This window comes from Ovis canadensis, chromosome 21, assembly GCF_042477335.2.
Source record: "Ovis canadensis isolate MfBH-ARS-UI-01 breed Bighorn chromosome 21, ARS-UI_OviCan_v2, whole genome shotgun sequence".
Classification (NCBI taxonomy): Eukaryota; Metazoa; Chordata; class Mammalia; order Artiodactyla; family Bovidae; genus Ovis; species Ovis canadensis.
Window position 1 is genome coordinate 62,301,228 of NC_091265.1, and position 23,652 is coordinate 62,324,879.

Sequence of the window (23,652 nt, forward strand, 5' to 3'; positions counted from 1 at the left end):
AGGCCTCCCTGTCCATCACCAGGTCCTGGAGTTCACTCAAACTCATGTCTATCGAGTCGGTGATGCCATCCAGCCATCTCATCATCCTCTTCTGTTGTCCCCTTCTCCTCCTGCCCTCAATGACTACGTAATATTCCGTTGTATATTTGTACCACGTCTTCTTTATCCATTCACCCAGCAGTGAACATTCAGGTCGTTTCCATGTCTTGGGCGTTGCAAATAATACTGCTGAACACTGGGGTGCATGTAACTTTTTGGCGCATGGTTTTCTCGGGATATGCACCCAGGAGTAGGCTTGCGGGGTCACATGGGAGCTCTCTTGTTAGTTTTTTAAGGAACCTCTGTACTGCTCTCCATAGCGGCTGTACCAGTTTACATCCCCATCAGCAGTGTGGGAGGGTTCCCTTTCCTCCAGGTCTCCTGCACCGTCTGTTGCTTGTAAGCTTTCTGATGCTGACCTTGCTGACCAGGGCAGGGCAGTGCCTAGTTGTTTCGATTTGCATTTCTGAATAATCAGTGATGCTGAGCGTCTTTTCGTGCCTACTGGCCGTCAAAATTCCCTATTCTGTTTCTGTTTTCATTACTGAGAATTAAAACCAGAGGGAGGAAAAACCACCAAAAAGAATCTTATTTTCTAAATGCACACAGAATAATCAGTGGCTGGAGGGGAAGGGCAAGAAGATACTTTTAGTCAACTTGAAAACAGGTTGTCAGGGGGCTTCCCTGGTGGTCCAGGGGCTGAGACTCTGAGCTCCCGGTGTCAGGGGCCTGGGTTCGACCCCTGGTTGGGGAACTACGTCCCAGGTGCTGCAACAGAGGATCTCGAGTGCAGCAACTAAGACTTGGCATGGCTAAATAAATATTTAAAAAATTGTCACTTCTCATGATCTGAGGCCAGCAAGAAAATATACTGGGTGTGAGAGATAATATTTTTTCAGAATAAGGAAAAGGGTACCCCTGGAAAGGATTTGCTCCGTGTGTGGACCAGATGTTTGGAGAATAAATGAGCTGGGGCAGCTGGAGGGGTGAACAGACATGTGAGTGTCGGATACTGGAGAGCCTCAAGTGGAGTGAAAGTCGCTCAGTCGTATCTGACTCTGTGTGACCCCCATGGACTGTAACCTGCCTGCCTCCTCTGTGCAAGGGATTCTCCAGGCAAGAATACCGGAGTGGGTTGACACGCCCTCCTCCAGGGGATCTTCCTGACCCAGGGATCCAACCTGGGTCTCCTGCGTGGCAGGCGGATTCTTTCCCATCTGAGCCACCAGGGAAGTCAGCACCACATAAAACGTTTGGATTTGTTTACCTGGCAGCAGAGTTACAGTCGCATCTGTGTTTGGGGAAATTCCCACGGCTGCCATGGACCAGGAGGAGCAGGAGAAACTGGGTCTGGGCCATTAGAAACAGCTGCAGGTCCCCCCCGCCACTTCACCCACGGAGATGTGGGGGCTGTTTCCCCACCTCCTTGCGTCTGGGCCGAACCTCTGACTCTCTGACCAAGAGTAGAACATGGCAGAAGGGCCACTGTGCCGGGTCCAGGCCTCCTCCCTCTGGGAACTCAGCCTCTATACTCTATACAAGCAGCCACACCCTCCAGCTGAGCTCCAAGCCAGCAGTGGCCTGCCAGCCCACCCTGGGGAAGGCTGCGTGCAGCAGAGTGCTGCCTGTCTTGCAAAACTGCAGGGAATACTGCTGTTTTGAACATCTCGGTTTGGGGGCAGTTGCCTGAGCGCACGCATGCTCAGTCACTCAGTCATGTCCGACTCTTTGCAACTCCATGAACTGTAGCTCACCTGTAGCTACCTGGACAGCTACGTGTCCTGAAGCTCATGGACAGTCTCCTCTGTCCATGGAATTTTTCCAGGCAAGAATGCTGGAGTGGGTTGCCATTTCCTTCTTTGGGGAGCTTCTCAACCCAGAGATCGAACCTATGTGTCGTGCATTGGCAGGCAAGTTCTTTATCACTGAGCCACTAGGGAGCCCTGGGTAATTTGTTACGTGGCAATAAATACCTGCAGCCTGGGACACGGAGACTCTGGGAGGGAGGATTTGGCTGGACTCTGCGAATAAGCACCTGATGGATGGAGCTGGGGCCAGCACGGCGGCCACCCCGAGAAGCCCCGGACAGGTCTGACTACTGTTCCCAGGTGTCGCTTCCTGCCGAAGTCACAGCAGCCCCGTCCCCACCTCACCCTCTCGGCAAGCAGCCTGCAGCCTCCCTGGTGATGTGCGTGGCTGGGCTGGGGGCCCAGCTGTTGGGCCAGGGGCTGCTGCCTGGACAGCTTGCAGGACAGCTGTGCTCCCTGGAAAATGAGGGCCCTGGCGATGGTAATTGGCAATGTCCTTCCTTTGGGAAGTCAGCCTGACTCTTCAAATATAATAAACAGAGTTTGAGAATTTAATTTTTTCCCCCAGGGTCGTGATTTATTCTGCTGTCAACGCATTACGGGGGGAAGAAAGCTTTTACCACAGAGGATCTGTCGACCTGATTTCCTCCTAACTGGCGCTCACATCCACGTCCCTACCAGATCCCTGTCTTCTTTTAACAAAACACGGAGCCCATTTTTCCTCCGAGCAGAGCTTGACCCCAAATACTTATGAGGAAAGTGTCATCCTTGCTCAGCTGAGGTTCCGGAGGACGGGGTCCCCGAGTCCCCACCTTGCTCTGACCCCTGGGCTTAGTTGCTCAGTGGTGTCCGACTCTTGCAGCCCCACAGACTGTAGCCCGCTAGGCTCCTCTGTCCATGGGATTCTCCAGGCAAGAAGACTGGAGGGGGTTGCCAGCCCTTCTCCAGGGGAGCTTCCCGACCCAGGGATGGAACCCTGTCTCTCCTGTCTCCTGCATTGGCAGGTGGGGTGTTTACCACAAGCGCCACCTGGGAACTCCAGCTTTTTAGTACAATACATCCCAAATATTTTGCGGACATTCTCGCAATCAAAGTTTGTTGTTTATTTGAAATTCAAGTTTAACTGTGCCTCCGGTGTTTTTACTTACTAGGGGGCCATTTGGGATGAAGCGGAGCTGACTACCAAAGCAAGAGGGACCCAGAGAAAGGAGCGACCCAGGGGAGGGGTGATGGGAAATGCAAGGAAGACCCTCCAGGGAGCATGAACTTGGACAGTGTCCTGGCCAGCTACACCTGATCGGAAAAAAGAGGAAGCGGAAGAAGCCGGCAAAGAAATGGTGGGACCTGGGTGGCCATCAGTCCTGGCTTGCCCAGGGCTTCCTGGAAACCCCACAGTCCCAGGAAAATGAGACGGTTGGTCACCCCAAGGGGGAAGGACGATACAGACCAAGGAAAGCAAGTACAAGATTATGGGGGCGAGTTTGCCTCCCGGAAACGTGTGAATCCACCCATTCTCCCTGCACCGCCCACCGCCACCCTACAGGGCCAGGAGCAAAATGTAAGGGGGGCCCAAACTCGACGATCAAGATAAAGCCTTCAGTGCAACAGCTAACTTAAAAACAAAAATGAATGTGGGACTTCCCTGGCCGTCTTCCCGGGTTAAGACTTCACCTTCCAGTGCGGGGGGGGGAGGGTTTGACCCCTGGTTGGGGGAGCCAAGATCCCACATACCTTGGGGGTCAGAAGGATAAAACAGAAAACAGAAACAATATTGTAACAAATTCAATAAAGGCTTTAAAAATGGTCATTATCAAACATCTTTCTAAAAGATCCAAATAAATGTAACATATCTGTGATGAGCAAAATCTTAAAAACGTAAATAAAATTCCTTAAAATATTCAGTATAGAATTCCTATCTGGGGACTTCCCTGGTGGTTCAGCAGCTAAGAATCTACCTTCCAATGAGAGAAACATGGACTGACCCCTGGCCGGGAAAGACCCCACGTGGTTCGGAGCAGCTAAGCCTGTGGGCCAAAATTAAGACCCGAGGCAGCCAAGTAAACACACATATACGTATATATTTTAAAAGTAGTAACTACTTAAAAAAAAGAATTCCTATCTGACCCAGCAAGTCACCTCCGAGGTATATACCAAAAAGAACTGTAAACAGTTATTTGAATGAAGGGGCTTCCCAGGTGGTGCTGCCAGTGCAGGAGACATAGAGACGCGGGTTCAATCCCTGGGTGGGGAAGATCCCCTGGAGGAGGGCATGGCAACTCACTCCAGGACTCTTGCCTGGAGAGTCCCATGGACAGAGGAGCCTGGCGGGCTACAGTCCGTGGGGTTGCAAAGAGTCGGACACAACAGAAGCGACTTGGCATGCACGCATTTGAATGAAAGCCTGTCCACGAATGTTCCTGGCAGTATTATTCACAGTAGTCAGGAGGTAGAAACAACTCAAGTGCCCTTCAGCTGATGACTCGGTGAAAATGTGGTCCATCCTCACGAGTGTGCTCCAGAACCGTCAGATGTCACATCTGTGTGTTTGTGCTAAGTCACGTCAGTCGTGTCCAACTCTTTGCGATCGTGTGGACTGTAGCCCTCTCCTATAGTCCATGGGACTCCTCTGTCAGTGGGATTCTCCAGGCAAGAATCCTGGAGTGGACTGCCGCTCCATCTCCAGGGGAATCCTCCCGACCCAGCGTAGAACCTGCATCTCTTATGTTTCTTGCCTTGGCGGGTGGGTTCTTTACCACTAGCGCTACCTGGGACGATGTTACATTGCTGTTGTTTAAGCTGCCTTGTTGGTGGTTTCCGCAGCCCCAGCAGACTCCTGCAGGTCCCCTTGTCAGACTGGCAAAATCTGACCGTGTGGTAGGAACAGTCAGGGGTTGGAGCAGAGGGCAGAGGGTGTCAGGGGACTGTGAATGGGCACAGCCTTTCCAGAAGGTCACTGGTTGCGTCTAACGGAAGTTGAGATGCCCACGTTCGGTGCCCCTGTCCCCAGGGCTAAGACTCTATCCCCTGATCCTGGAGGACTCTGCACAAGGACCCCAGGATGCCGTGGCCTGGGAAGGGGAGCTGGGCGACGCACAGTGGAAGGAACGCGGTGGTCCTCGACTGGAAAGCCGTCCCAGATGCAAAACGGAAGAACAAGCCGAGCAAAAGTCCACTTTGCTTTCTTTCATCTTTCCAATGTTTTATCTTATATTGGAGCCCAGTTGGTTAACAATGCTGGGATAGTTTCAAGTGGACCTCAGAGTGGTTCAGGCACACAGATGCATGCAACTATTCTTTAAATCCCTTCCCTCTTTAGGTTGCTACATAATATGGAGCAACAGTAGCACCAACATAAGTTTGAGCAGTTTCCTGTGCTAAACCATAGGTCCTTGTTGGTAAGCCACTTCATTTTTGGTTATCTATTTTAAACAGAACGGTGTGTACATGTCGATCCCAAACTGCCTGGCTATCCTTTCCCCCGCCCTTCCCTGCACTGGTAAGCATAAGTTCCTGCTCTAAGTCTGTGAACCCTGTTTCTGTTTTGGAAATAATATCATCTGTAGCCTTTCCTTTTAGATTCTGCGTGTAAGTGACATCATAGACTATTTCTCTTTCTCTGTCGGACCCACTTCACCAGTCGGACAATCTCTAGGTCCATCTTTTCCTTTCTTTTTTAAAGCGCACAGATCACTGCAGTGAAAACACAGACGCGCCTGGAAGAACACATGCCCGTCTGCAGAGGTTTCTTCTGGAGGCGTGGGTGGCAGAACTCGTGTTTCTTATTGTTCAGACTTTAAAAAGTGATACGATTGTGGGTGATTTTTGATTGTGTGCCCCCCAGGAAGCTAAGGCCCGCCTGCCTTGACTCCAGACCATTCTCGGTAACTGGGCAGCACCATTCGGTGTTCCAGCTGGCTGATCAGCGTCCCAGCCGAGGTGGGATTTGAACCTGGTGTTCAGCTCTTGTCCTGGCCTGCGTGTGTGTTTACTTAGTTGGCTCTGAACTTGGAGCAAAGGTGGGGCCACGGTCCAGCTCTGACCCAGCTGGGCTCTGGGATGCTGGGGGGTGGGCTATGTCTCTAGCACCCCCACCAGACCACCAGGGCCAGGGGTCCTTCCGCAGGGACTGCCCATCAATACTGATGAGAGGATGAAGCTGCGGAGGACTGGGCATCCCAGTGAAGCTGATCACAGTGGCCAGGACCCCTGAGTGACTGACCCCGCTCCCGGCCGCCCGTGGGCTGGATGCTGTCACCCTCTGACAGGACACAAAGCAACTCTGAGGGCGCCCGGGCAGAATGGGAGAGGGACCCTGCTGGGCGGCTCCATCTCCACAAAGTTTAAAACAGGTGAGGTCACTGATGCTGGAAGCCTGCGGGGGCCACCCTGGCAGGGGTTGGGGCCGTGGGGTGGGGGAGGGGGCCTGGGGCCCTGGGCCGGTGCATCCGTGGGCACATTCAGCCAGCTCCACACCAGGGCACCTTTTCGTCTATGGATTGTTCTTCAATTAAAGGTTTTGGTTTTTTCATTTTTTTTTTAACCACTGAAGGTTTTAAATGCTCATGGCCTCTATGAAGTTCATGGCTTCGTTCCCCTGAAGTGTTCTGGGTCCCCGAGAAGAGGGCGGGGCACGGGGTGGCTGCTTCCCCAGCCCCCACAGTCCGCCCCACCCCGAATGGAAACGCCCTTCCCTTTGGGTCCCCCCACCCCGTTAGCCAGGCGGGCTCCCACATGGCCCTGGCGGTGCTGGGTGCTGCCGTGGGTCTGACTCAGGGCCAGGAAACAGGTGCTGCTGCCCAGGCCTGTGGCTGAGTCACCAGCCCACCTCCAGGCTGAGCCACCCGGAAAACACCACCCGGGTGAGTCACTCCAGGCCTGGCGCAAGAGCATTCCCGACACCCAGGGGAGCTGGCCCTCACTGGCAGCAGCACTCCCTGGGGAAGCTCCTGGGGGGAGGGAGGAGGGAGGAAAGGAGGTGGGGTGGGGGGAGGGGAGGGGAGGGAGGGGCAGGAAGGGGGCGGGAACAGAAAGGAGTGGGAGGGGCCGGGGATGGGGGTGGGAGGACCTAGGTGGGAGGAGGCAGGGAGGGTGGGAGGAGGCAGGGCGGTGAGAGGGGCGCGAGTGGGAGGGGAGGGGGCAGGGGGGAGTGGGCAGGGGCGGGGCTGGAATGGGCAGAGGAGACTTCCTGGCACAGAGCCCCGGGGCAGTGGGGAGCGGGCCGCGGGTGGGGCGTTGCTATGGGAGAGAAGACGCTGAGGGCGGGCTCACGGAAGAGGAATCCTGCACACCGGAAGGAAGGGCAGGTGGCAGGCAAGGATGGCTCAGACCACGGAGCCCAGGACTTGTTCCATGACCCAAGCTGGGCCACCCCGGAAACATCAGGTCCCTCCCCACTCACCCGGAGCTGAGCCTGCCCAGGAGCATTGAGCCCTGGGGGTGATGGAGTCGGGGGTGCTGCTGATGGGGTTGTGGGCCTCATGAGAGGTCCTGGTGCCCCCTGAGACGCTGGCCGAGCGTGGTGGCTGATCAAGAGCTGATGGCGCCTTGAAACGCCCCTGTCTCTTCCCCTGGTGACGCCGGGTTTGTACCACCCCCAGCTCCCAGCTTTTGGAGATGTACCAGCGACTCTGTAGGGCGGATCTGAGACCTGAGTGTGGACACTGTGGACTATTCCACACTGGGAGGGCCGGCCGCGCTCAGTGGTAAACGTACTTGAGATAGATCCACCCCACTGTAAGTATACCCACCAGGAGCCAGAAAAATCTTCCCTCCCACCTGAACCCCAGCTAAATGCAACCCCCAGCCCAGCCTCCCCGGAGAGCCCAGAAATGCCCTCGCCTTCCCTGGCACCACTTTCCACGGGGCCATCGCGGTGCAGGGAGAGATGTGGAAGGCGGGGGGCTGGGCTGACTGTGCTTATGTGTGTGTTAGTCGCACCGTCTTGCCCCACTCTTTGCACCCCATGGACTGTAGCCCACCAGGCTCCTCTGTCCATGGAATTCTCCAGGTAAGACGACTAGAGTGGGTTGCCATGCCCTCCTCCAGGGGATCTTCCTGACCCAGGGGTCGAACCCAGGTCTCCTGCATTGCAGGCAGGTTCTTTACTATCTGAGCCACCAGGAAAGCTGCGCTTATAGCTTATTTCAATCTTACAAAAACGTGCAACCTTGAGAACAGTTGTCTTGGGGCCCTGCCTGAGGCTGAGCCTGCTGATCACTAGGACCAGCGTCCAAATTCCTTCCTCTGGTTCAGAACCCCAATTTCAGTGGGCTACCAGCACTGCATATAATTACAGACCCCATTCTGCAGCCTCCACTGTGGCTGACGTGACTCTGGGAGGAGAGGTCCCCCAGGAATTGGTAAAGGGAGGAAGGGATCCTTTCACCCAAAGTTCCCAGACCTCTCATCCCTCTTCTCCACTGTCTCTCCCTTCTTCGCAGCCAGCACCCTACTAAAACCACTGATTGTTCCCGTGGACAAAGTAAACAAATCGTCACACATATCATGAGTCCTTTAATGGAGACATATGATGAGCTGAATACGTACACTCAAAAGGCCATTCGAAGAGTTGTAATAACCTTCACTTCAGCCAGATCCTTAGCAAGCTGTTATCTTTAGGGAGCAACTGGTTTTTTGGTTTTTTTTTTTTTTATGATGTCTGTGCCACTACAGGAGGTTGAGTAGGACTGGGACCCACAGAGGGACAGGATCAAGGGCACAACTCTTGCTGGGTCAAATGAAAGCCGAGGTTAGATGGTCAAGCCGTTTCCTCGTTGCTTTAATAGTAATGAGGCCGTTGAGGGTTTACCCGGTGGCTCCGATGTAAAGAATCTGCCTACAATGTAAGAGACCCGGGTTCAGTCCCTGGGGTGGGAAGGTCCCCTTGAGAAGGGAATGACTGTCCACTTCACTGTTCTTGCCTGGAGAATTCCATGGACAGACGAGCCTGGTGAGCTCCAGTCCAGGGGGTTGCAAAGAACCGGACGTGAGTGAGCGACTAACACACACACACACACACACACACACACACACACACACACTGAGACCATCACAGGACCAGGAGGCGGAGCCTCTGTCATCTCTTGTTGTCCTTCAGTTGCTCAGTCGTGTCTGACTCTTTGCGACCCTATGGCCTGCAGCGCACCAGGCTCCCCTGTCCTGCACCATCTCCCAGAGTTTTCTCAAACTCATGTCCATTGAGTCGGTGATGCCATCCAACCATCTCACCCTCTGTCCCCTTCTCCTCCTGCCTTCAGTCTTTCCCAGCATCAGGGTCTTTCCCAGTGAGTCGGCCTTTCGCACCAGCTGGCTAAAGTATCTTCTCTTGTAGGCCTCCTCTGTGTGCCCCTCTTGCCAGCACTAGCTCCTCACCACCATTGAAGTTGTGCATCCCTTCATTCACCGGTATTCATTAATTAATTCATTAAACATTTGCTATTTTGTGTGAAACACCATGTTAGTAAAGTCATTCCAACTACATATAACGTTAACAGAAATCCTCCAAACAACATTTAGCTTAAGTAAAAGAAGTTTGTTTCTCTCTGTAGTAAAACAAGCCTGGAGGTCAGCCGCCCAGGCTGCTTCAGTCCCAGTTCACCCAAAGTCATTACCTTCTAGTCCAAAATGGCTGCTCAGTTCCAACCCTCACATTCACATTCCAGGCAGCAGGAAGGAGGAAAGGAAAAGGACCAGAAAAGGGCTACCCATGGGATTCCGTTCACCTGGACTGTGCTGGGTCCCACCTGGCCAACCCCGCCACCTGTCAGGTGAGGCCCTCCGAATATCCTTCTCACGACAATGAAGCCGTTATTTGTGTAACTGTTTCTTGGCGTCGGGTCCCCACTAGATTGTAATCTCCACGAGGGCTGGGACACCTGCTTCAGTCCCAGTGTGCTGCTGGGGGAAGCGGCATCTCTCCTGGGCTGGAGGAGGGAGAGATGAGACCCAGTGCTGGACCGCAGCCTGGGTTTTCTCTGGATTCTCCTTCCTCTTCTTGCTCATCAGACCTGGGCTGGTGTTGGTGGTGAACAGGGCTTCTGAGGGAAGATGGGCCAGCTCACCAAGCAGGAGTAAAATTATGCTTTCTGCTTGATTTCCATTACTCTAATGGTGACCCATTTTGTCTGCCTCACACCAGGCTGTCTTCAAGATGACAAGTTGACAGTGTCCCACTGGGTCACTGCTGAGTACACAGAGCCCATTACAGTGCTGGCGGTGAGTCCCGGCACAGCCTGTGCCAGAAAGCCAGTGCCTGCCATCGGGGGTGCGGTCCTCCTCTGTCTGAAGGCATCTGCTGGTCCTGGGAAGTCAGAGCACCCCTCCTCACTTCTGCCTCGCTGTGTCTGCCTGCTTCTGGTGCCCACCTGACTCTTCCTGGCCAGGTCACCAGGCACACCAGGTTTGTACAGTCCCCTCACCAGACGGGGAGACGCAGTGACGGTGTCCCCCTGCCTGGCATCATGGTGGCAAAGCACGCCACCTGACAGGACCCGTATTTGTACACAGCATGTGTCTGATTATTTAATGTAGACTTGCTAAGAGCTTCCCAGGTGGCTCAGAATCCACCTGCAAACCAGGCGACACAAGAGTTGCAGGTTCGATTCTGCGTCGGGAAGATGTGCTGGAGGAGGGCATGACAACCCACTCCAGTGTTCTTGCCTGGACAATCTCATGCACGGAGGAGCCTGGCGGGCTACAGTCCAAAGGGTTGCAGAGCTGGACACGACTGAAGTGACCGCGCATACACGTAGCCTTGCTGAGTGGATTCATAACACATGTAAAGACTGCTTATGATATTCCCTGAGACACGTGGGGAAAAGTGACCAGAGGACAGGTCTTTTCTGTTTTTGAAACGTTCTCGCTCTGTCTACCAGTGCCCCTGCTGTTTGCCCTGGCCACGTGCGTGCTAAGTGCTTCAGCTGTGTCTGATTCTTTGCGACCCTACAGACTTGTAGCCCGCCAGGCTCCTCTGTCCATGGGATTCTCTAGGGAAGAACACTGGAGTGGGTTGCCATGCCCTCCTCCAGGGCCAGGGCCCAAGCACGCCTCAGGGTTTGGAAGATCTAGGGGCTGCTGGCAGGATGAAAATCTGAGAGCCCCCCTGAAGTGCATCACCAACAGAGGCTCACTCGTGTCTCGCTTATCTGCGGGGCCACCTTCTCCCACTTAGGGACCTGAATGCTGGCTCCTTGGCCAGAGCATTCTGGAACCCAGGACTTCTGTTTAGAACTTCTGCTTCTTCAGACAGACAAAGAGGTTCCTTGACAAAGTAAATTGAGAGCAGAAGTGTCCTCAAGCTCTTGTCGATGGTAAGACTCGCTGAACATGGAAGACAGGAGAAGGCTGACGTTAACCACTTGTCTGGTGCGCCAGGATGCATTCGTTCTCGGAAGAAAAGCCCGTGTTACGAGTGGCACGTGACTCTCCTGCTAAAGCAGTCATTGTGGAGAGGTGGTGGCACTTTTCAGGTAGCCGGGGGCATCCCTGGCTGAGCCCCTGCCTACTCCCCAACCTGTCTGATGAGAGGGCATCCCCATTCTTTTCCGGCGAGTTGCAGAAAGCTGCCCTAGGCTCTTCTGCATCTCAGCCCTCCGTCTGCCCACCTCTGATAGCCTGCCAGAGCGGCAGTCCCCATTCCCCCTTCCTTCCCTCAAAGGCACACACTAGGTTGGCCAGGGGCTTCTGACATCAGTCTGTGATTCCTACTTAGGCCCCTGCCCCTTAGTCCCCTCCCCCGCAGGCTGCCAAAATAGGAGCGACTGGAAAGTCAGCTGTGCCCTGGAGAACACACCCCATCTTTCCCTATTGCCCTCATCTCAGCCAGGAGTGTCCCTGAGACCCACTTACCAAGCCAGGTGCCCCCTGCATCACCCCCACCCTCCAGTATGCCAGGGCAGCACCCCAGATTAGGGCTTTGCTCCTTCCTGACCAGCTAGCTGGCCTGGCCTGGGGGCCTCAGGTGCCCTGCGTCCTTTACCATCCCTGCAGAAGCAAATGGCTCCCCTGGAGATGGTCGGAGCTTTCAGTACTAAGGTTCATGGGACTAAATGTAGGTGACACATAGGTATCATCGTCATGATTCTCTCCTGAATCCTGTTCACTCCAGAGTGCTCAATTAAGTCAGTCAACCTAACATTCAGCTGGGCAGGTGGGGACACGGCTGCACCCTGCTGGCAACCAGCTCGGCCACCGGCTGGCACCTTCCAGCAGGGGCCCCTCTGTCTGCCTCTGCCTGCTGCCACTGAGGACTTCAGAGGCCAGTAGTGCCCAGGAGGAGCTCGAGCAGATTTTCTCCTGATGGCTTCCTCCTTCCTCAGAAGCCTGGAGGCACCCAGCCTGTGTGTCCCCAGCTGTCTTTGCAAGCAAGGCCTGGCCCAAGCTAAGGCGCACCCTGCAGTCAGCCACCGACAGCCCGTTCCCAGGGGACTCTGGCCGCCTGTCCAGGGCAGCCGCACCCTGCTGTCCGCTGCCCACCCACCCAGCCCTTGGCCGCCTCTGGGAACCTTGGCGGGTCTGGTTCCAGGCCCTCAAAGCCTCAACCACTACCTGACCCTGCTCCCAAGAGCGCTGCCTAGTCCCGAAGGGCTGCAGGTACCCCTTCCCGCCCAGCAGCGCAGTGGAATGGAGAGGGGCGCCCACAGCCCTCAGGCCGAGAGCCGACCAGCCAGCAGACCCACAGCCTAAGTGCGCTTGCGGATCCGCCCCCTTTTAGAAAAAGAGGAGGGGCTTCCAGGTGGGGCTAGTGGTAAAGAACCCACTTGCTAATGCGGGAGACAGGTTCGATCCCTGGGTCGGGAAGATCCCCTGGAGAAGAGGGTGGCTACCCAATCCAGTCTTCTTGCTTGGGAAATCCCACCGACAGAGGAGCCTGGCGGGCCACAGTCCATGGGGTCGCAAAGAGTCGGACATGACTGAAGCGACTTAGCCCACCCCAGGAAAAGGGGACTGGGGTCTGGGTAGGGAGGGCCACTGGGCAAGGGAGGAGGAAGCTGGGCGGGCTTCAGGCTGCTGTCCTTCCCCTGTGGATGGGTCTCGAGGCTGAACTCATAATCCTGCCGCTACAACAGGGTGCCTGGTCGGCGGTGCCCAGGACTCCGCGATCGCGCCCAGCTCAGAGTGAGGGCTTTCGGCTGCGGAGCTCCCTGCGCAGGGGCCGCTGTGCCTGGCTCGGGGGTCGCGCCAACAGGCGTGGGGTCTCCGCCGCGGGCTGGGGGCTCTCCATTCGCGGCGATGGGGGCTCTCCCGCCAGGTGCGGGGGGGCGCTTCTCGCCATCCCCGCCAGCCCCACTCGCAAGGCAGGACCACCGCGCGCCCCGCCGCCCCCGCGGGCGCTCCGAGGCCCCCCGGGGACTGAGTTCCGGTCACTCCCGCCCACTCGGGCCGGCGAGGGCGCAGGAGGCGGGAGCGGAGCCCGTGACGCGGCCGAGCGGCTCCGGGATGCGCCGCATAAATAGCGGCGGCGGCGGCTCCCGGCGCGGACACGTCGAGGGAGCCCGGCCGCCCTGCGCTTCCCGCCTCCGCGTCCCGAGGCCGCGCCATGCGGTGAGCGTCCCGGCCCTGCCCGACCCGACTCGACGGACGCGCGGCCCCGCCGACACAGGACCTGCAGACACCCCAGCACCTGCAGACATCCCCCGACCCTCCGGGCCCCGCTCAAGGTACCGCGCCCCCGAGCTCACCCCACTCTTTCTCCTCGTTCCCCTCTCCAGAGTGCCCGCCTGCCGGTGGACCCTCCCCGGGGCTGGCGCGGCGCCTCCGCCCTGGCCGGGCTCTCTCCTGGGCCCCTGGCTCCTGGCTGCTCCTCCTGCACCCGCAGGGGTGGGGGTGGGGGTCCGGAGCCCCAGGCCGACGTGCGCCCTGGGGAGGGAGGCCGGTCTCCCCGCGCCGCCGCCCACCGCCCCTTCCCTTGCAGATGCCCAGAGGCTCCGTCCTCCTGCTCGCCTCCCTGCTCCTCGCTGCGGCCCTTTCAGCCACCCTGGGCCTCGGGTCACCGGTAAGCGCAGGGCGGGGGCAAACGCCCCCCAAGCCGAGTCTCCTTCTCGGCAAAGGGGGCGACCGCATCAGAACCAGACTGGGGGTGGGGGTGGGGGTGAGGTGAGTGCCTTGTGCCAGGAACAGAGCCATCGATTCTGCCTCGGGGTGGGAGGGGGTGTGGGGGCTTCGGAAAACTGGGGAGTGGGGCGGGGGGCGGGCGGCGCCGGGAGGGGCCCGAGTCCTCAAAGCAGATGGGTGGCGGGCTCGGATCCTCCAGGGCCACTAAATGGGGACCCTGCGAACCGGTGGTTAGCGCCTCAAACCAGTGAGGGGTGAACCCCATTTGGTTAAGTTCAGTAGAGCGTCAGTTACCCCGTTTGCCAGCTGGTTTTAGCAACACGTGTCTTCAGCATCATTTAAAGCCAGTGGGTGCACTCTGAGTCTGTGGTCTGCAGCTCTAAAGGGATTCTTGGACAAGGCAGGCATTGCTGTTCTCCTGTCGAGCGTAGCTTACTGGGGTGCAAGTGTGGAATGTCTTGCAGTTTCCCAAAGTACATGCATTATTCTGATTCCTGTATCCTGCCTGGAAAGTCTGGGTGAATTTCACTTAATGTCTTTCTGATTTCATTTAAAGCTCTTGCTTCAACAGTTTGCCTCTCTCAGCTTATTCTGTGAGAGTCGAGTCTTTGTCATTGAAGCCGTGTGGCTATTTGAAGTAGATGCTGACTTCACAGGCTGCCGTGGTGGGTTATATGAGCAGAAGCTGCCGCTGGGGGCTTCTTTGAGCCATCGTGGCCTGTACCAGGCAGGATGCTTGCCCTCTGACCCCTGCCCTCCCGTTTAAGGTGAAGGAGAAGAGAGGCTGGACCCTGAACAGTGCCGGCTACCTTCTCGGACCACGTGAGTGAAACCGGGCCGGCATCTCGGGCAAACCTGCTCTGGTCGGGCTGGCTGCGGCGCTGGTGCTGACCCTGCTCTTCCTGAAACGTTGGGGTCGCCGGTCATTGCTCCGAGCCCTTGCTTTTCCAAGTCAGATAAAGGGACAGGGGAGTTTTCCCTGAGACTTCGAGGCAGGGTGGGTTTTTCTGTAGGTTTAACTGAAGGGACTGACCCAGGCCCTTCCGAGGCCTCGCCTTCCTCTGGGATTCCCAGCCTCAGCCCCTGTTCAGGCCTCCCCGGGGGAGCGTCTCGGAAGGCAGACGCTCCTTGGGGCCCTGTTCTGGGCCCTGTCTCGGGTCCCTCTGTCTCTCCCTGAATGCTCCCGTCCATCCTTGACCTGAAGAGGCCAAAACATGCTCGTGCCAAGACTGAGCGTCGATGGCTCTCTTTCTGCTTCGACTCTGCTCCTGGAGCCGTCACGCAGGGTGGCTGACCCTTGGGGTCTTATCTTTGATGGGACATCGTCTGCACTTGGTGTGAGTAATTTCACTCCGTTCAGGATGCAGAACTCCAGTGAGTGTAGACTAGTGGCGCCCGTCAGAGAGTCCTAGTTCGACCGCTGCATTTACGGGCAAGCACACGGACCCCGGGGCTCAGTGACCGGCTCGATGCCGTGGAATTCCTCCGTGGGCGCAGGAAGTGGCGGAGGTGGGAAGTGGCTCGCCTCCAGGCGCTAAAGGGGACGCTGCGGACCCCAGGCTGCATGCCGCCCACCCCCACTCTGCTTCCTGCACGTCCTCTGTCCGCAGTGACCCCTTCAGGTTTTGACCTCAAGGAGGGGTGAGGGGAGACCTTTCACTTCCCATGTCACCCCACCCCTACTTTCAAACTTGCAGGCATGGTTTCACTGGGGACAGCCATCAGCCTTGAAGAAACCCCTCCTCTGTTTATTTCCTGTTTTCCCACAGGAAAGGAGGCAAACAGCAAATAGCTCTTGTCCCAGTCTCTCCAGAGTCACTGGGAAGAGCCATCCCCATTTAAACGATCCTGGGAAGCTGCTTTTAGTTTTTAACCCTCGAGTTTAAGTACAGACTCTTCTTCCACTTCACATGGTTGTTTATCTGATCTGCAGGGTCCCTGAGAGCCGGGCTTTGAGAAACGCAGAGACAGAAATGAAAACAAGGCGGGCCACAGGCAGGGTCCCCTGGGCATCTCTGGTCTCAGAACAAAAGCAGCGGCCAGTCCTCAGGGGTCTGGGCACTGTGGGTGGAGTGGCCTTGCCTGCCGGACACCGACTCACGAGTTTTCCTGAGCCCTCTGCAGCCCGGAGTCCCTTCCTCCCAAGAGAGCACCTCATCTCCGGTGCTTCTGGCCCCATAGAAAGGAGGAGCCCGTGTTGAAAATGTGTTTATCAAGGGCATCTGGGACTCCCCGGGTTGTCCGGTGCTTAGGACTCCATGCCTTCACTGTCGGTTCCCCGGGTTTGGTCCCTGGCTGAGGAGCTAACATCCCACAAGCCGAGCAGCGCAGCCAAAGAGTCCTGAGTCAGAAAACAAGCTGTTTTTCACCATCAAGTTGGATCAGCAGAAGCTGTCCATCTAGACCAGCTCTTTGTCAGAATCCCTTAAGACTTCGCGCCGTACTCCCGGCTTCTGTCGTCAGCACGAGACTGTGCTTGCTGCCGAGGTCGGTCTCAGCCTGGAGGCGCCCAGTGGCCTCCTGAATCGCCGGGGGCTTGTCATCCCTCCACACTGCAGGCCAAGGACTCTGGGGGAAGATGCATTAGTTCGCACTTGCCCAGGCTTGGAGGTGACCTGGTGCATCAGGCCCGGCAGCCAGAAACCATGGCCCAGGTCTCCTTTACCCCGAAGGGCCCCAGGTCAGGCCCTTCCCTTCACTGCAGGCTGCTTGGCACAGAGTCTGCATTCTTTCTTTTCAGTTCTTTTTATTTTACTTTTTCTTTTTGGTCACACTCTGCAGTTTATGAGATCTGAGTTCCCCGACCAGGGATTGAACCCGGGCTTTCAGCAGTGAAACCGCAAAGTCTACCAGGGAACTCCGTCCAGTGCTTTCTTAGGGGGTCTCTCTGCCTGCAACCTCATTCCTGCTTTTCACTCCAGCCAACATGCATGCGTGTGCGCACACACACGTGTAGACACGTGCACACGCACGCACTCACGTGTATACACACACACGCACGCCCTCCTTCCCTCTTGCCCCCTCCTCCTCCTCCTCCTCTCTGACCCTGTCTCTCTCCCTGGCTCCAGTCCGTCTCCCTCACAGCAGCCAGTGGTCTTAGAGAGAGAAAATCTGCTTTCATCAGAAGGGCAAATCCTGTGGCTCCGCCTGCCCCTGTTTTCAGGGACATAGGACCCCAGGCCCTGTCCTCTGCCTGGGAGGCACCCAGTTCAAATGCCAGCCCCCCTGGGGCGCCGTTGGCACACCCGCGCTGACCAGGCCTGGAGCCAGTGCCCTCCACTAGGCGCATGCTGGCCCCGTCTGGACCGGCGGCTCCCCTCCGGCTCTGCGGGCCCCCAGCCCCTGGATGGGAGCGGCGCCCTGGCTCTGGCTCTGTCCTCTGGTTCCGCAGAGCGCGGCCCTGCCCCTTCCACGGCGCCCCTGCCGCGCTTGGTTTGTGCGCTCTGGCTGTGTTGCGGGTTGGCGGTAAGCAGCCGTGTGTCCTGTCACGGCGACCACGCTCAGGTGCTTTCCTCCCTGGTTTGCCGACAGATGCCATCGACAACCACAGGTCACTTCACGACAAGCATGGCCTCGCCGGCAAGCGGGGACTCGAGCCTGAAGACGAAGCCCGGCCAGGTGAGGGGACTTTAATCCCAGGGCACGCAGGGCCGTGGGGGTATTGGTCTCCTGCCCTCCCGATCCACAACCGAGCCTGAGCTGGGCCCCACAAGATCTGTCAGCCGCCAGAACGAGGCGCCCCAAACCTGAGAGTAAGATCCTGGGGCAGCCACGGGGTCTCAGGGCCTGCCCTGAGCTGAACCGGGCTCTGGAGGGAGGGAGGGGCGTCCCGGTGGTGCCCCCAGGTGCCCAGGTCTAGGACGGGCACCCCGGTCGTCAACCCTGCCCTCTCTGGTTTCTAGGAAGCTTTGACAGACCGCTGGCGGATAACAACGTCGTGCGCACGATAATTGAGTTTTTGACTTTCCTGCATCTCAAAGGTACGTGAAGTACCCCAAGGGGAAACCCCACCTCTTGGAAGCCTGTAGAGAAAAGATTCCATGGACTTCTCCTGGGGAGGAGCCGGGTCTACCTCACACCTAGTCACGCTGGCGGGAGCAGTGACAAGGCCGGGGCTGGGTTCGTTTGTGCTGTGGACCCAGACTCCTGGACGTGGGGCCGCAGTCACTACACACAGTCAGGCTCTCCGCAGACCACCTGGAGCCCAGGGTCCTGGTTGCATTTTCACCGCGGGCAGTCTCCTGGGGGGCAGGCTGCGTTTGACCCCCATAGCTCTGTGGCCTGGGATCTAGGCTCTTCCATGGACACTGCAGACGAGGGGGCCTCCCCGTGGCCCATCCAACCTCAGCACTTCTGTGCTTGTGACTGCCGCTCTTGCCCCAGTGACTGTCTGGCCTTAATCAAACCCGCCCTGTGGAAGGGGCTCTGAGAGGTCACCACCGGGACCTCCAAGGGTGGCACCAGGGCTGTCCCCGTTTTGTCTAGTTGGAAGAGTGACGACGCTTTCTGGGTTCTGTCTTGATCCACTTGCTCTCAGGCTCCACTGCTTTTAGGAGGGCTTAGCGGGGGAGGAGTTTTGGGGGGCGATTTAAGCTTGCAGCTTTCCCTCAGAACCATCCGTGGGCAGCGGGGCTGTGGGAGAAGGACTGGGAAACCTCAGAACCCAGAGCCCAGTGGAGCCTCTGGGGAGACCTCTGTGGAGGAAACGGGTGACTCTCCCAGCAAGGGCAGACTGACCTTATGGGTCTATCTGCTCTGTTTGGAATGCTGCCACATGGAGCTTCTTTCCTTAGGGGACACTGACTTTTGTTACCTAAATGCATGCCCAGTGTGGGGGTTAACTGTGGCGCGTGCCTGATGCCGGGCTTGATGCGGGGGGATCTGAGTGTGGCCCTTCCCCTTGCAGACGCCGGGGTCCTGGAGCACCTGCCCGGTCTCCCCACAGCAGAGTCCGCAGGAGACGCCGAGCGGTCCTGAGCGGGCTCCCGCGCATGTCGGGCTCCCCTGTCACTCGCAGTCGTGCCCCGCGAGGGTGCCCGTCACATGGCAGCCGCCCCATCCCCGCTGCCCTGATGCTGTGTCCTTGCCATTTCAGGTTCTTTCCCTTTGGTCATAAGTTTGAGTGGCAAAATTAAAAAAAAAAAACAAACAAACAGCAATGGCTTGTGATTATCATTTCCTTCCAGGTGTCTGGCTTGTCACCACTGTCACCAATGTGTTTTTAAAGGATGATGCTTGTTTATAATTACGAGTATTAGATAAAACCTTTACCCTCAAATTCCACCATCTAGAGTATCTCTGAGACACCTTCTGTTGTCACTCATGTTTAGGGAACAAAGTTGTCTTAACATGAAGCTGAGTCAAAGATAATTATGAAGGCAAGTTTGTTTCTGAGACAGACAAAACCACAAACAGAACCCTGCCCTCCTGCGGCTGATATGGGCAGATGGGAACGGCCACAGCAGCCCCGAGCCTGAGGGGGAGGAGTGGCGTGGAGGCGGGCGTGAGGGTCAGGGGGTGCAGGGTGGCAAGGGGCGGCAGTGCCGGGCCGCGCGAGGTGGGGACCGACAGGGCAGCGCGAGTCACGTGGTGGGTCAGGAGGCCACCGTCCGAAGCACGGCAGCCTTTCTTTGGATCAGGAGGTGTGCTAGGCTGATGCTGAGTTAAGGACAGCACGTGGGGACTGAGGGTAGAAGTCTTGGTCCCCCTACCGAAGACCCAAGAAGGAAACAGGCGACACCGCGAAGCCAGACAGTCGTCCTCAGGAGCCCGAGCGGCCTGAGGAGGCAGCGGGGCGGTCTTCCCGCCATCTCCGCCCCAGCAGCGCCTCTTGGCCCTGGGGGCCCAGGTGGCCCGCAGACCCCTGAGCCAGTCTGGGTGCCCACCGTGTGCCTATGCTCCCCAGGTGACTGCAGCACACGGCCAAGTGTGGCGCTGACTGCCCGCTCCCAGGAAGAAGTAGACATGGCTTAGTTCTCCGAGGCCTAGCCCAGCCCGGCCTCCTCTCCCTTGCGACTCACAGGGCCTCTCCCTCCTGCCCCCAGCCACTCGGCCTGGCACTTGCCACGCACACGCCTGGGTGGGCCATCCCAGCCCAGGGTGCAGGCACACCACCCGCAGGTCCTACAGGCGCCAGGCCGTCCTTCACCTCCTGCCCTCACCGTCCTCAGGCTCCTCTTCTGAGCTGCTCTAATTCCCCCAGGCTCGCGGGGGCCCCAGCACCCCAGAAGCCTGTCAGAGCTTGGGGGCCAGGCCCCTGCCCAGAGTGCTCAGAAGGACCAGGTGCGCAGAGCCTGAACTCCCCACAAGCGCCCGGCAGCAGCAGCTGGTGGGGGCTGCACATACCTCATTCACAGTCCCCCGACACCTGCCTGCACTCTGCCTGCCCTGCCTCTGGCCTTGGCCCCTTCCATCCACACCGGGCACCACCCAGGCTGCTCTGCTAGCCTCCCTGTGCCCCGAGCCCCAGATCCTGCCAACTGCAGCCCCTGGCCCAGTCTCTCTCACTTGAAACCTCTGCACGCCTCCCTACCAGTGCCTGGTAAACTCCTATACATCCCACACGGTCCCGCTCGGTGGTGGCCTTCTCCAGGACACCTTCCTGTTCATTCTCCCCGAGCAGGGCTGTGTGCAGGCCCAGCGAGTGTGGCACCGCCCCGGCCTGTCAGAGTTCTGTCTGCGGCTGTCTCTCCTTACCACACTGAACTCCCTCAGGAAACCACCCTTGCCGGGGAAACAAGAGGTGAGCCGGGGCCAGGCCCTGGCTTCCAGCATCGCACCTGATGGAAAGGAGAGCATCTCAGGGGCCTCGGTGCAGGCGCAGCCGTGTGGGCTCCAGGCCGAGCTCTGCAATCTCACCCCCCCCACCCCGGCCCACCTGGTGTAAATGGAGTGGGAGAGATGGTGGCAGCGAGAGGCGAGGGGCGGGGGGTGGCCTGGTGCCATCTGCTGGTCACAAGTGATGGACTCGGTGGCCCTCCTCAGAGGAAGGCTGTGGGGGAGATGCTTTACTTCCCGGGGAGAACGTGGCTGCAGCTGGCCATGGCCATGCTGGGTCAATCAGTTGCCAGTTGTGGCCAGTATTTCCAAGAAGAGTTCACCAGACCCCCGGGGAGGTGGAGAACTCACAGAGAGGCCTGGGAGCCACCCAGGGGACCATCTGAGAGGTGGAAGAGGAGAGCGCAGGGAAATTCTCCGTGAGGCTGCCTGTCCCGTGAGGAGCAGTCATGAAAGCTGAGGGCTGCCATCAAGGCCAAGGCCAGGTGCCTCCCCCCGCCGTCTGCGCAGAGACACGCTGCTGCTTGGGTGCACTTGGGGCAGGGCGAGGCTCCGAGGAAGGGCGAGTCTGCCTTCCTGGGGAGCTTCAGGAGGGGGAGAAAGGGGAGGAGAAGGTGATGCCTGAGAGGAGGAGAGAGGTACTGGGAGGCTAAGGAAGGCCTCGGGGAAGGGCGAAGTCTCAGGAAGATGACAAGCATCACAGCTCCTGACCGTTCTGACATACAGCTCGACTTTTATTTTTAATACATTGCAAAAGAGAGCTACTAGTGGTTCATTTTAAAGTCTGGATTTTCCCCTCTTTTATCCATGGCAACAACAAAGAAGGCTCTAGAAAGCAGAAAGCTTGACCACCTCTGATCTAAGCTTAAAATGTGATGTTTGCTGACTTGCAGGCTTGAAAGGAGGTGTCTTTTCTCTCATTCCCCTGTCAGTGCAGTGAAAAGCCCTGGACATTATACACAAAATGAACACCAGGAGACCCAAAGTCAGGAGGAAGGCAGGGCAACAGGGAAATCAGGGCCCAGGGACGACACAGTGTGGGGGCTGGGTCCTTTCCTGTCTCCTCAGCAGAGGGAGGAGGTCTACTATCTCTGAGTCGATTCACAGACAACACGATGCCCATCAAGAAAGAGCGTGAAAAGAACAAGGACTGGGAGAAAATATTTGGAAACCACATAGCCCACCAAGGACTGTTTTCTAAAACATATAAAGGACTCTCAAAGCTCAACAAAAATCCAGTTAAAATGAGCACAATACATGAACAGACGCTTCACTGAACAGCTTACAGAGATGGAAAAAAAGCACCAGAAGAGATGTTCAGCATAATTAATGTTTAGGGGGCTGCACATTAAAAGCACAACCAATTGCTAAACACCCGTTGGAACAGCTGAAGAGACAGTCACAGCACCAACTGCTGGTAAGGAGGCAGAGAAGGTGGACGACTCGCACTGCTGCTGAAAATGCAATGTGATTCAGCTGCTCTGGAAGAGAGCTGATCACATCTTTAAAAATCAAACATGCCACAACCAACCAACCCAGCCACTACACTCCCAAGCATTTACCCCAGACAAATGAAGACTTACCTTTACACAAGAACCCACACACAAATAGTCACAGTAGTTTATTCATAACAACTCAGCTGCCCTCCAACGGGCTATTCTCTTGTCACCCACACCTACTACCGAGCGTGAAAAGGAACTGAGTATTAAGACTCACAACACCCTGGCGATCTCCAGAGAACTCCTCTGAGTCACACACTGCACAACACTGTCTATTTAACATTCCGGAAGCGACTAAGGTACAGGTGTGGGCAATAGACTAGTGGCTGCCAGGGTTTGGGAGGGGAGGGGAAAAGGCGGGAGGGGTTGTGAGTACGAGCGAGTGACTGGAGGGAGCCTTGAGGTGACAGAATGCTGCATCTCGACTGTGTCAATGTCACCGTCCTGGCTGTGATACCGTGCTAAAGGTTTGTGAGATCTCACCGCTGCTGCTGCTGCTAAGTCGCTTCAGTCGTGTCCGACTCTGTGCGACCCCATAGATGGCAGCCCACCAGGCTCCCCCGTCCCTGGGATTCTCCAGGCAAGAACCCTGGAGTGGGTTGCCATTGCCTTCTCCGTGTTACCACTAGGGAAAACTAGGGAAAATGTACCACTAGGGTACATTTCTCTCTGTGTTATTTCTTACAATTGTATATAGATCACAATTATCTTAAAATGAAATGTTTAAATGTTTAAGAAGCTACTAAAATATATTTTGGGGCCTTGGTATGTTCCCTGGTAAATTCTACTAAATATTTAAGGGAAAAATTATTCCAATTCTTTACTATCCCTTCTGGGACACAGAAGCTGAGGGAAAACGTCCCAACTCATTCTAACTCATCCTGTGAGTGCAATATTACCCTAAAAAGACGTGCACACACACACACACACACAGACACCACATGAAAACTACAGACCAATATCTCTGATGAACATAAACAACAAAATCCTCAGCAAAGTGTTGCAAGTCAAATCCAACTGAGTATAAAAAAATTATACACTACAACTAAGTGGGATTTCACCTATGTATGTAAGTCTGGTCCAACAATCCAAAGTCAATTAACGTAAGATTTTCCTGGTGGTACAGTGGATAGGAATCCACTTGCCAGTTCAGGGGACCTAGGTTCACTCCCTGTTCCAGGATGATCCTACATGCTGAGGAGCAGCGGAGCCCAGACGTCCCCACTACTGGGCCTGCGCTCTAGAGCCTGAGAGCTGGGACTGCTGAGGCGTGAGCACCCGAGAGGCCACGCTCTGGCCTCAAGAGAAGCTACTGCAGTGAGAAGCCTGAGCACCGTCAGGAAGAGCAGTTCCTGCTTGCCACGGCTAGAGAAAGCCCAAGAATAGCAATGGACGGCCAATTAGCCAAAAAAAAGAAAAAAAGAAAAATTCAAATGCAATCCATCACATAAATAGGCTAAAGAAGAAAAGCCCCAGGA

The 23,652-nt window shown here is 56.6% G+C and overlaps 1 protein-coding gene across 1 annotated transcript; it reads left to right on the forward strand.

Annotated features, from left to right (window-relative positions):
• The first annotated feature begins 6,598 nt into the window (after nt 1-6,598).
• Nucleotides 6,599-19,051, forward strand: GAL (galanin and GMAP prepropeptide). The gene is made up of 9 exons (XM_069565389.1): nt 6,599-6,706; nt 7,445-7,580; nt 9,509-9,613; nt 9,985-13,504; nt 13,759-13,839; nt 14,666-14,720; nt 17,430-17,516; nt 17,801-17,878; nt 18,805-19,051. Exons 5-9 carry the CDS (start codon nt 13,759-13,761, stop codon nt 18,873-18,875), a joined length of 372 nt encoding a protein of 123 aa, XP_069421490.1. The 5' UTR covers nt 6,599-6,706; nt 7,445-7,580; nt 9,509-9,613; nt 9,985-13,504; the 3' UTR covers nt 18,876-19,051.
• Nucleotides 19,052-23,652: the final 4,601 nt, after the last annotated feature.